The 13882-nt window shown below is 37.6% G+C and overlaps 1 protein-coding gene across 1 annotated transcript; it reads left to right on the forward strand.

Moving 5' to 3' along the window:
* Positions 1-603: 603 nt before the first annotated feature.
* LOC110920192 (protein FAR1-RELATED SEQUENCE 5-like) lies at positions 604-2542 on the forward strand. The gene is made up of 4 exons (XM_022164418.1): positions 604-668; positions 787-1045; positions 1151-1717; positions 1796-2542. Exons 1-4 carry the CDS (start codon positions 604-606, stop codon positions 2540-2542), a joined length of 1638 nt encoding a protein of 545 aa, XP_022020110.1.
* The last annotated feature ends 11340 nt before the right edge of the window (positions 2543-13882 follow it).

The raw sequence follows: 13882 nt of genomic DNA on the forward strand, positions 1-13882 counted from the left end.
CAAAGCATATGCACAGGCGGGTGGCTGGACTGTAAGGAAGGGAACGGAGCATACCAATCATGGTGTTACAGTAAATAAGTATTTTGTATGCTCAAAAGAGGGCCATAAAGTATTTAAACCTGTTGACACTTTATCCGATCAGCCTCCTAAAAGATGGGTACGTAGGGTACCATCAAAGAGGACTGGTTGCCAAGCGGAGTTTCGAATAAAGTTGAACGATGATAAGAAGTATGTTATATACTACTTTACAGAGGCGCACAACCACGCTTTCGTGCATGAAGAAGATCTCCACTTTCTTAGGGAAAATAGAAGCCTCACCCGTTCGCACGAGGATATGATAAAGAAGATGTCCAACTTGAATATTGGACCGGTTCGAGCATTCAACATCATGAAGGAGTTGTGTGGTGGTTTTGATAATGTCGGGGCGACCAAATGTGACTTCAAAAATTTTAAAAAAGAACTCAATGTGTTTATTGGTGAGTTTGATGCCGAGATGCTTGTCAAGCGGCTAACTAGGAAAAAAGAGTTTTACCTAATTTTACGTGTGAATACCAAACTACTGAGGAAGGTGTCTTGAAGTGTCTGTTCTGGGCTGATGAGGACATGAAAAGAAATTTTTATATGTTCGGTGATGTTGTGTCCTTTGATGCCACGTACAAGCGAAACAAGTAAGTACAAGATTTATATATTTCTGTCCCATTGTGTTTTAGCTTATATATTTAGTAGCTTTACCCGTCAAATGTGTGTCTTAGCTTTTTTTTTTTTTTTTGTTTCGTGTTTTATTAGGTATAACATGATGTTCGTCCCTTTCACTGGGATTGACAATCACAATCGGAATGTCACACTTGGTGCTTCTATTATTGGTTCCGAAACAGCTGAGACATATAGTTGGCTACTTAATGTGTTTAAGGACGCATTTGGATATGCACCACGAGTAATTGTTACTGACCAAGACCCTGCAATGAAGAGGGCTATTGAGGATGTTTGGCCTGATTCAAGGCATCGGTTATGCATGTGGCATATCATGGATAAACTTACCACAAAGGTGTTGTATTTTCTGTTTAAGGCTTCTTTATTTATGGTTATGTTTATGTGATGTGTTTTGAGGTTTTAGTTTGTTTTATTTTTGACGATACTGATACTTGCACAGGTTGGACCAACTATTTGTGCAAACACCGATTTCAGGAAAAGGTTGTCTGCAATTGTCTGGACGGATTCTTTATTGCCTGAAGCTTTTGAGACCGAATGGGCGGCTGTATTAAATGAGTTTAACTTATCCGACCACGAATGGCTCGTATATATATATGGGATTCGTCAGTCATGGATCCCAGCGTATTATCGTGAAGAAGAAATGTCGGGTCTTATGCGCACGTCTTCCCGATCCGAAAGCGAGAACCATTTCTTTGGTAAGATTTGCAATCCCAAGTGTACTTTGGTGGAGTTTCTCAGCCACTTCGACACGGCTGTTGAGGCCCAAAGGCACGAGCACCGTAAGAACGACCACGATACCCGTTATACTTCGCCCGATATATGGAATCCTGATTTTGTTCTTGAGAAACAAGCATCCGAGACATATACCAGAACGATTTTTTTTGATGTTCAATTGGAAATTCAACACGGTATTCACCGGTGTGCTAGCGTCAGATTAGAGCATATTGCTGATTTTATCAAGTTTTATGTCAAGGATCTAGATCAGCCAACAACTGCATTTTATGAGGTAACATTGTGTTTTTCTTAAATTAATTTTTTATCAGGTAACACATAGTTGCTTTTAATGTGTTATATTCATGTGCAGGTCATGATACGTGAGGAGGACGTTACAGTTAAATGCAGCTGTAACAGGTTTGAGCAGTTTGGGCTATTGTGCAGTCATGTTTTTTGTGTTTTGAGGATTCTTGATGTAAGGGAGTTTCCTAGACAATATATTTTGAGGCGGTGGACTCGCGAAGCAGTTCCAAATAGTTCACCCGGGTCCATCCTTACTGATGGGGGCGATCCAGATCGGAGCGTTGAGGTCAACCAGTGCATTCGTGAGATTAGTAATGTAACCGAGTATGTTATAAATAAGTTGGTATCCAAGTTTGACGAGATGTGTAATTTTCGTGACCACATCAAGCAGTTTATGTCAGTTGCTGATGACGCTCAGTTTGACGCCCCTCCTAAGTCAAGACGTAATAGGTTTGCCGAACTACTTGGTGTTGCTCCTACGGAAACGGCGACTATTCGTGTTCCTATTGGTACTAGGTTTAAGGGCTGTGGATCACATAAACACATGAAATCTAAAAAGGAGCAAGCTATAAGTCAAGCTGGGAAGAAACGTAGGCGATGTTCAAAGTGTAAGAAATTTGGTCACAATAATCGCACATGCGGAAAATATAATGTGAAAGAAAAGGATGCAAGCACTTCAAAGAAGGCTGATGTTGGTGCTGAAGACGTAGAAGATACTGATGGAGATGCTGGAACTAGCTCAGATGATGGGGATGATGTGTTTTACACATCAGAAACAGCTGAAGATGCAGATGACGAACAGATGCTGGAGTAGTCGAGTTTTTTTATATAAGAATTTTCTTTTTTTCTGAACATATGTGTTTTGGTTTTTCGTTGTGGGGTTTTTACTTCTTTATGCTTGGTGATTTGTCTGTTTGAACGTTTTGTCATTTTTGTGCGTTTTGATTGATAATAATAACGTTGTCTGGGTTTTTAATTATGAACACGTATTTTGGTTTTGGGTTTGTTTGTGTGTTAGAGTTGATAGCATTTTGCGAGTTTTGTATTTTTTGGTTCTGGATTTTTTTTGTTAAATCGTTAATGAGGAAGAAATTTACATACTTACCAACATGTTAGCTGAACAAAATAGTCGCGTTAGGTTGGAAATCAATAAGTTATTATGCTATCAAAACTGTGGTTTTAATGGCTTGGCGGAATGTGTTATACTGTTTTTTTACAATCTAAGTATCACCCTTTATGCCTCTCAATCCACAGAAAAAATTACTTTTTTTGTAAGATCTGGATGTCTTTCATTGTATCCAAGCTGTTACATACGGACTTTAAATTTGTTGTTATTTTTTTCGGTTATGTGTTTTATGCTAAGGATACACGTTTTTCAGATGTTTTTACAAACTATATAATCAACCATGTATTTTTTCTAATCCAGTTTTCCACCATAAGATTATGTAATTGGTTAGAGATGCAACACGGCAGCCAAAAGACGTATATCGAATGTGTTTTACATATCAAGCCAACCCATCATATCAAAACAAAATAAGGCTGCGTTTTATATCTATCAGACATAACCCATCAAACCAAAACAAAATAAGTTTACGTATTAACTATCAACACAACCCATCAAACAAAAACTAAAGTACGATGATATATGTTTAACAAGATAAAGTCTAAAACACCCACGTCATGTCACTTGTCCGAATACCTAGTTACTATCCAACCTTGCCAAGATAGTATCATACGCAACCGCATCAAGCCTTTTCCGTTGGTCTTCAGTCAACTTCTTGTACCTTGCTACATCAGCTTCCACAAACGGCCTAACTTGGTTTACATCACTAAGTATTATTTTCGCGACATATTTATACCTAAGTTCATCAAGCTCTTTGCGTTGTTTGTACGAAATTTCACCGGCATTATTACATTCCTTTGACAAACCACATTCCCATTTCTTCAAACTTGTTCCTTTGTACGTTTCCATGTGGCGCATCAGGAAGACGCCACAATCAATTACATTCCGGGTTGTACGCCAAGGCATCTCTAATCTAATTGGTACTGTCTCTCGGAGTATATTGGCCGCTGGGTGTGAAGCAGACTCCAGGTAAGATGAAAATGCGTCCCTCTGCGTTCGATACAAACATTAAACCCCAGTATATGATAGCGATAAGGAATTTTCATTTGCACATTGTGTTTTATAATAATCTAAAGTGTTTTAGCTTAATGTGACGTGTTTGATGAGTTGTGAAAGCTGCTTACCAGTTTCTCCGGCCATTTTTGGTATTTTGCTTCAAAGGACACATTTGTTGCGCTGTTGTCCAGCACCTCTATTTTGTAATCCTTTAGATTGAAACACACATAGTAGAAATGTTTCTCCTGGATCACCGGAATAAACACGAGAGTTACTTGTTTAATGTTCTTCACATCCGCTGATTGGATGACCGACTCCATGTTATCAGCGAAGATTCTTGCCCTTTCTCCTTCAGTCAATTTATAATCATTTTCATTCTGTTTTAGTCAGGTTGAAAAAAATCCCGTGTTAGACAGGAAAAAAATACATGTCCGGAAAGAATAATGCCAATATGTCCATACTTACCAACATGTTAACTGAACAAAATAGACGCGATAGGCTGCCCTTTTGTTTGAACCTTTCTTCATAATTGAGAACAACTGACCATGCACTTATCGCGCTAACATGTATGCAAATACCCGGAAACAACGACTCCACCGGGGATCTCATTACAGCTACACCCTTTTCAGTTTTAAACACAACATCCCTATAATTAAACAAGACTGACATTTATCCTTGGGTTTCAGACTGTTCGCATCATCATTTCAAACCATAAACAGAACTTATTAGTGTACGTCTACTGTTTTATACAAACTGCTTATACACTGTGTCTTAAACTGGTAATAAAAAAATCCAGTGTTAGACAAACTGCTTATATAATCATTTTCAAACTGTTTCAGACAAACTGTTTTATACAAACTGCTTATATAATCATTTTCATTCTGTTTTAGTCAGGTTGAAAAAAATCCAGTGTTAGACAGGAAAAAAATACATGTCCGGAAAGAATAATGCCAATATGTTATAAACCGTATTTTCTAAACCGTATTTTCATTCTATATAAGCAGTTTGTATAACGAGCGATATGACTGATCATCAAATGTTTTAGGCAAACTTGTTATAAACCGTATTTTCTAAACAGTTTACTGTGTTATACACAGACCAAACTAACAGCTTTTTAAACTTGTTTATAAACCGTATTTAAATGTTTCGACATCAAACAGATATAGAATACAAATTTTACATACCACATACTTCCCCAAGCCGAAAACATATAAACGCTCGCTGATGCTTCAGCTGCTTCAAGTCTACTTGTTATAGCAACCACCCTTTTTACATACGGAGACCTAAGTGCTGGTGGCAATTCTATATTTCTTTGCGGCCTCACCATCCTTTTCCCCATGTCAAGTTGTTTAACAACTTGGTCCCTCTTGCATGCAAATTCGTATTCAGCAGTCGTTTTCTGAGAGAGAGGTGTGATGTCAAGTGGCTCATTTTGAAATATCTTAACTAATTGATCGTTTGGTGTGTTATCACGCTCAATACTATCCATGTGTTCATTGGCTGCTGCTACCATTGTAGGTGTCCATTGCGATAGATCCGTTGTAGACACGCCCCCGTCTGATTTGCATTTGGCTGCTGATAAAACGATAGGAGTTTGCGGTTCAGAACTTGTGGTGGTTGACCGCGCATGTTTCATCAGAATATCATCCCATTGTTTTTGCTTTTCTTTTATTCGGTCACTGTCTGGGAATAACACAAATCCCTCAGCCAACGTTTCGTTTATTCTTTTAACGCATTCTTCGTATTGATTATAAAACACATCCAACATACCCGCATGTACCTGCACGTTTCAGACTACAATAGTCAGCTAAACTGTTTTTTAGATGAAAAGGTTAATAAACAAATATAAATTTGTACACCTCATCATCGTGGGTATCTTCTTGCGTAGATTCATATACGCATTCCACACGGATCCTAAGATCGCCATCTTCGTCGACGTACAACCCATAATCATCCCTCTCGTTTTGTGTTTGTCCATACTCCCCCGAGTTGAAGTAATACTGTGCGATGTCGTCTACATTTATCGCACCAGTTGGTTCAGCTCTTTTTTCAACAGAAGCTGTGTTTTTCCCATCTAACATAATCTTATCAGCGTCTACTACCTGCACATTCTCTACATTTATCGCACTAGATTTCTCGGGCTCTGCAACCGATGGTTCAGCTCTTTTTTCAACAGAAACTGTGTTTTTCCCATGTAACATAATCTTATCAGAATCTGTGTTTTTCTTTATCGGTTCACCAGCCTCTTTTTTTTTCGCTCCATCGCTTGAATTCTGTGTTTTAGCGAGTATTACTTGTGGTTTTTTTGCTTTAACATCCTCGGTACGTTTTTTTACATTTCCAACTGCCCTTTTAGTTGGAACTTGTGTTTTATCTTCACATCGCGTGACATCCGTTTGAACATTTTGTTCCCCTTTCCCTCCATCATCATCCTTTTTCACAAAAGGATATTTCTGTGGCGGGTTTAATCCTTTCTTGTTTTCAAGCATTTGTTGGAACCTAACTTTGTCCAATTTGATACTTAGTCCATCTATATCGTCTTGTTCAATATCTCCAATATGACAAATCGTCCTTTCTTCATCTGGGTGGGTTGTAATTTGGTCATTCACTAAAGCCGCCTGCAAAAAGACAGAAACGACGTTAAATGTGTTTTAACATTGTATACGACAACACATTATCTGGCTCATTCAATATAGCCACCTACAGTTGTTTTAGTGACATCATTAGTTAGTATCTAAGATTCGTTTTAAAGAACATACCACTAGCAAAGGCAGAGGCCCGAAGAAGTTGTCCTTTGGCTCCCATCCATCAACATTTCTATTCAAACATCTGATCATGTACTCACACCAGTTATAGCTCTTAATGTCAACTCCACGATGCATCGATGGGAGAAACCTCCGATTAACAGACGAATTGTGTGTTGTTTCGCCCAGAATTGTGTTATAGAATATCAAGAAGTTTAACACGAAAATTCTGTCATGTGAGTTTTGTGATTCCAGGTAAGTTTTTAAAAAGATTGGTGTCATTCTTTTAGGAGCCTGTATGAACTGGTTCTTCCACTCAGCAACTACTTCACTAAAGTCTGCCCTTGCTCGTTCCACCTCCTCAACCTGTTTAACACCACGTGGTACACCGAAAATCTCGTGAACTAACTCTTCGGTGATATGTATCTGGTGGCTTCCAGCATTCAAGACACATGTTTTAGGATCATAGTTTTTTACCAGCCACCACCCCAAACTTGATGGCACTGATCGCATCTGAAATCCAAGAATACTTCCAAATCCAATTTGATTAACCGTGTTTCTTTGGTTTTGGTTGAAAGACTCAACCACAGTCACCATGTGTTTCAAAGCTGTCCTTAGCAATAGTTTCCCGTCGACGATCGGCAAGTACGGTTTGGTTGTTCTCATTGGTTGCCGTGTTTTTGTTGGATTCCTGCGTGCGACTTGCGATTTACTGAACTGGCCATGCTGTTTAGTATCTGTCTTCTCCTTTTTAGGTGGCGGGTCTACAAAATCATCATCAGAGTCTTCTTGATCATTTTGTATTATACGCGCTACAACACATTCCAACATGTAAACCTTAAGTTAGAATCCTAAAAAAACAACACATATGAAGCATATCTTCTTAAACCATTGACTTAGTCTAACTTACCTTTTTGCACCAGTTGAAGATTCCGAACAGCAGCAGCAGTCTTTAAGCTTGTTTCATCACAGGCTACAACAGACGAAAAGTAGATATGATGGAACGGTATAATAAATAACACATATGGGAATTAAACTATCTGTCATTGAAACTTACTTTTCGTCACATGTTTTATAATAGGCTCAACTGCTCGTATTGGATTCTTAGAATCACACTCTTTCGGCACATCAGCTGAATCTACATTAACATAAATGGAATTTTTTTAATAAATTACGAAATTCCAATTTAGCCCACCCAAAACACATTTACCTTCATTCACTAAACGCTGAGCAGTATCTGGCTCATCCAATATAATGGGGTCATCAAAAGTGTTATTGTTGTTCTTATTGGAGATCCTTTTTTTGAGGATTCGTTCACTCTTCCTTTCTGAAATACATATGTTTTTTAATTTTTCATAACGAGATCGAACTTATAATGAATAAACACATTCTCTAAGTCACACGAGTAAAACACTCAAAATGTTTTTTGCTTGCTGATGTATTGTGTGTTTTAACTTTCATAATGTTTGTGTGCTACCATTTCCCACATTAACACTGGTAAAACACACAATCAACCACATTGGCAAAATAAAACACTACAAATGGTAACACACAAACAATATGGATGGTAAAACACTGGTAAAACACACCTTCCAAAATCAAACAACCTTTGAACAATATGGATGGTAAAACACACAATAAAAAACTTTGGCAAAATCAAACAAGCTTAAAACACTCTTAACAAAAAATAAACAAGAAAAACACCCATTTCCCACATTAACACATGTAAAACACACTTATCATCAGGAACATTTGAAAAGACACATCAACACTTGTCAATCGATCGGAATTTTAAAACCCTAGATTACAAATAAAGTTATAAAACACACCTCTGGGTTTAATCTGCTTCTTAACAACTTTCGCCGCCTCCACAGGAGTGCTCATCTTCTCCATTGGGTTTGTATTCTTGAATCGTTTGCCTGTAAAACAAAACACACACCGATGAACAACCACCACATGCACAACAAAATACGGAACTTAAAACCCTCTTACGTTTGTATTTTTTTGTGAATCTCTTATCATAATCCATGGATCCTATCTAATTTTGGTTGGGATTGATTTTCCGGAAGTTCGTTTAGAGAGAGAGGGAAAGAACGCGTGAAATGAGGGATAGTTATATGATTTGACGGTTTATTTACTGATTTAAAACAGGTTCAATTACCAAACTACCCCTATTATATTAAAACCATCTACTTTTGAAACACAGTTATTACGAAATTGCCATCAAGTTGATCTCAGCCATTAAACACATTGATCTGATGGTGGAGATCGCTTCCTACACTTTGTAGGAAAAACACACTTTGTACCAGAACCCCACCCTATATATATATATATATATATATATATATATATATATATAGGGGAGGGTTATCTTGAGAACGCTAAATATTGCGAGAACCGTGAGAACGAATGAAAAAAGCAATCAAAACCAATTTTTTTAATACAAACCTCATTGTAATTAAGATACATCATCAAAACAAGAATTTATAACATCAAACAATTCATTTCTCCTTTCAAAATCACTCTTTTTAGATTTTTTACACATGTGTAAATATAACAGATTTACACATGTGTAAATGGCAAACTTACACATGTGTAAATTTTCTTTATTTACGAATTCACGTAAATTTAAACGTGTAAATTGAATTTCTAACATTGTATTCGAATAATAATGATAAGTGTAGAAAAAAAAATTTGAATTTGAATTGTTTTTGACCAAGTTTTCATGGTTTTTTTATTTGTTCTCACGGTTCTCACAATATATATATATATATATATATATATATATATATATATATATATATATATAGGATAGGAGTTGGCCAGAAAGTCCAAATTTCCTAAAAAGTATAAAAAGTCATAGAACGCCATAATGTCAACCATAAAACACACCAAAAACCCACAAATAATATGATGAAGATTACTAAAACATCATGTATGTGGGTTTTGTGTTGTGTTTTAGATGGTAAGGCTCTGATTGTGGAATGACAAATATTATTGTGTTTTATGTTGTTTAGCATTGTGTGTTTTATATTCATAGTTCTACGATGGTGTGTTTGAAGTTTTTATGGACTATTAGAGTTTGAATATGGTGTTTTAGTAATATTCATTCTATTATTTGTGAGTTTTAGGTGTGTTTTATGCCTTAAATTATTGTGTTATATGACTTTTTACACTTTTTAGGAAAAACACACTTTCAATAGGATCCCCACTCTATATATATATATATATATATATATATATATATATATGGTGATAATTTTGATGAATAATAACCAGTAGTATTGAATCTAGGTAATGATATGTTGTTATAAGTTCAAATCATGAAGATTATAGCCTCATTTAAAAGAAAACTGAACATGAGGAACTAAAAGTAGACAATTGGAAAAGTTGTTTTAATAAAAATAAAAAACACAGCACACACTTGTGTGTGTGTACGTATGTGCGACCAGAGACAAGGAAAAACACCCCAAACCCTTCTTTCATCAAATTGATCAAATTGATGGGTGAATTGAGATCGTTGTTAGTGCATGAATCAAGAATCTTGATCACCCACACTTGTTTAACAGAAGGTAAGTTACAATTTCAGTTTTGGTGATGTTTGATTTTGGGTGAAACTTGATTAATTGAAGTTCTTGAATAATTGGGTGATGTTCTGATTTAAGGAAGTGTGATTTAAGTGTAGGATCATAACCCTAACTAAAAATATGTGAATTAATTGATAAAATTTTGTGTTAAGATTGTTATGTGCCATATAATGAAGTGCGTTTTGATCTAGAATGAAAAGCCCCAAGATAAAGATATTGTATGAATAATGTGTGTAATGACCTAGGTTTATTGAAATAGCATGATAATATGGGCTATGGTGAGTAATTAAGTTTGTGAAGTTGAGATTCTTGGATTTACCAAGGTCTAATTGAACTAAAATGGCTAGCTAAAAAGTATGCGCATAAGGTGCTTGACAAAACGCCTAAAAGATGTTGATAGACACAAATTTTGATGTGTTTGGCAAAATTTAAAAGCTTTAGTTATGACCCGAAAGGTTCTAATGATAATTGGCTTGTATACTTTAGGCAACGCAAGTGAGGCGTCAGAAAGTCAAGCCGGTGCGGACACTCGCTTGAAGGGAAAGCTTTAAGGTACGTAGATTATGCTTCGTAGAAATTCATGTTTGTATAGTATTAGCGTATATTAGATTATTATAGATTTGTTGTAGAAACCGGTTTGTACATGTACGATGTATTTCGTATGGCCGAACCGGGAAATATAGATAATGATCCAATGATAAGATTGAATGTTTGAAAGTGATGAATTTCACTAAAACATTTAAACGAGTCAAAATGATAAGTGCATTAAAGGTTTGGTTATATAAAAGCGATGGATTACGCTAAGTAAGTCTAATGGGTCAAAATGAGGTTTTGATGCAAACCAGAATGGTTGCATAGTTATTGACTTTGGAATATTACCGGATAATGGATAGGATTGCAAATAAGCGTGTAAACCGAGAAATGCTGACGCGGGATAATAGTCAAAGAACTCGGTTTATGAGTTGTGACTAAATGGACAAACAATTTCACAATTAGAAATTGCGATAACAAAGTTTAATCATGTGTAGATGAGCGAGGTGTATAACCTTAACGCATACCGAATAACGGATGCATAAATCCCATGAATGGGACTCCGGATAATGAGAAACTTTTATAGTTGATGTGTGTAAAATGCAACATATAAAACACATCAATTAAGGCATAAAACTAACCCTTTTTAAGTACTAATGTTGGAAAAAGAGTGTTTTTGTCTTCCTTTTGTATTTTCAGGATGAAATGAGCTCAAAATCACAAAAGAAGCAAAAAGACCACTAATTCTACCATAAATACAAGAAAAGGAACAAAAGTAGACTGCCCGGACCCTCAACGGCACCTCCCAAAGCAAAAAGGAAGAAACAGAGTCTGAACACGCCCCGTGTCCAGCGAACACGGGGGCGTGCCCAGGAAGCAGCAGAAAAGACAAACCAGTAGAAGCTTCCATTGCCCACCACGGGGCCGTGTCCAGCGAGCACGGGGGCGTGGTGAAAGTACAGCAGGCGCATTAATTGTAATTCGCAATTACAATTAATGAGGAGAGAGAGTGTCAGGCGGGCACGGGGCCGTGTCCAGCGGACACGGGGCCGTGTCCAGCCTTCTGTTCAGCCTATAAATAGAGGAGCTTGGCTTCATTCTCTCTCATCTCTTGGCACACCACCTCTCTCACACTTCATCCACCACCCACCACCACCATAACACCATCATCCACCACCATCACCCATTGTCCATCATAGAGTGTGTGAGTCGTCTCGGGATCCAAGATTGATCGTAAGAGTTCTTGACAATCAAGGCCATGTTTGCCTAAGTCTCTTACATCACTTGGTGAAGACAAGTGTTTAGTATAATACTTTTTATTTTTAATCTTTTGCACTTTTTATTTGGTTTTGTATTAATGACTTTAATAACTAGTTACTTATGTTGAAGGTGATCTTTCCTTATCGTTTGTCCTTGGTGTCTTGGCGTTATTTTACTGTCTATATAAAATAAAAGATTTTCACCATTCATATCTCCACGGTCTATATGGAGGTATGTTGGCTACCTGGTCGGGGGTTAAGGGAACGGTTTGGTAAGGGTCTTGCCCTTGTTCAGCGTTTAGAGGTCCTGCTTGGGACCTGGGTCAAATTTAGTAGGATCTCCTTCAATGTCCATAGGTATTGGATGGCGGGGATCCAAACTCTTTGACCCCCTCATAAGTTAACTACTATTAATACTATAACCCGGTTATTTAGGACTGTATCCCTGCTGACTCAGACTACTTAGCCGAGGGTAACGTCACCGCCAGAAGCGGGGCCTACCACAACTTGCATTAATAACTTAATTAATTATCTTTCAATAATCCGACCCTTTAGGATTGTATCCTTGCTGACTCAAACTACTGGGTTGAGGGTAACGTCACCTTCAAAAGAGGGGCCTACTACAATAACTAAGATAATCTCTTAAACAAGTGCAAAAGTGCGAAAATAATCAAAGGTTATACTAATACACGTGTCGGATCCAAGTGATTCATCTTGTCTATCTGTTTTTATTTTATTTTTATTTTCAGCATTTAGTTAGTTTTTATTTTTCTTAGTTTAAAACATTTTTCTAACTTTTTGATTTGATTAGACGTTGAGGATAAACCGGTATTAAAAGCTCTTGTGTCCTTGGACGACCTCGGTATCTTACCAACACTATACTACGTCCACGATGGGTGCACTTGCCCATATGTGTGTTTAGTGTTAGTGAGTATCGTGTTTTATAAATTTAAAACTTGGCTAAAAGTGTAAAAAGGGCTTAAATATACATCTAAAATCATATATACACTGACACGCATCAAGTTTTTGGCGCCGCTGCCGGGGACACAAGGATTTTAAGAAAGTTAGGAATCAACGGCCTAATCATATTTTTATTTTTCTTTAATTTTTTAGGATTTTTTCTTAGATTTTTAGCTTCTGCAGAGCTCAGCACGGGGCCGTGCCTGGTCGGACACGGGCCGTGCTCAGCAAAGTTCCTGGCAGTTTTTGTTTTTCAAGTTACAGAAGGCTGACCACGGGGCCGTGCCGGTGCAACACGGGGCCGTGTCCAACTTCCAGTAACTGGGATCTGGAAAAAAATCACTGTATTTCCGACCACGGGGCCGTGTTCGCTCAACACGGGGCCGTGGTGAACCTTCTGACCGACATTCTTTTTTGTTTTTATTGCAGGACTTGGAACCCGACACCATCCTCACATAGTGTATGAGCTCCAGTTCCAATAAAGACATAAAAGAACCGCTAGAAGAACCCGAACGCTTTCTCAGAAAAAGGTTAAAAGCCAAAAACCAAGAGAAGGTTTCGGGTGATCCACCCCCAATGGCGGACCAACGTACCCTTATGGATTATCTACGGCCCACCGTAGGTAATCTAGGCGCCGCTATCAATGCTCCGAATGTCGAAGCCAATAACTTCGAGCTTCGACCGCATTTGACACAAATGCTCCAAAACTCCGCAACCTTCCACGGGCTTGCGGACGAGGATCCTCATCTACATATAACTAATTTCTTAGAAATATGTGATACCTTTCGGATCAATGGAGCATCAAACGACGCCATACGCCTCCGTATGTTTCCGTTCTCACTAAAAGACCGAGCGAAAGCTTGGCTCAACACCCTCCCAGCTGGATCGGTAAACACCTGGGATGAACTAGCCCAAAAGTTTCTATATAAGTATTTCCCTCCTTCTAAAACTGCT

Source organism: Helianthus annuus, chromosome 16 (assembly GCF_002127325.2).
Source record: "Helianthus annuus cultivar XRQ/B chromosome 16, HanXRQr2.0-SUNRISE, whole genome shotgun sequence".
Classification (NCBI taxonomy): domain Eukaryota; kingdom Viridiplantae; phylum Streptophyta; class Magnoliopsida; order Asterales; family Asteraceae; genus Helianthus; species Helianthus annuus.

Excerpts from the sequence above, each read along its gene's own strand:
- LOC110920192 (XM_022164418.1), top strand. The coding sequence starts at position 604 with ATGAAAAGAAATTTTTATATGTTCGGTGATGTTGTGTCCTTTGATGCC. Across the intron at positions 1,046-1,150 it reads TGGATAAACTTACCACAAAG|GTTGGACCAACTATTTGTGC; the intron begins GTGTTGTATTTT and ends ATACTTGCACAG. Across the intron at positions 1,718-1,795 it reads CAACAACTGCATTTTATGAG|GTCATGATACGTGAGGAGGA; the intron begins GTAACATTGTGT and ends ATTCATGTGCAG.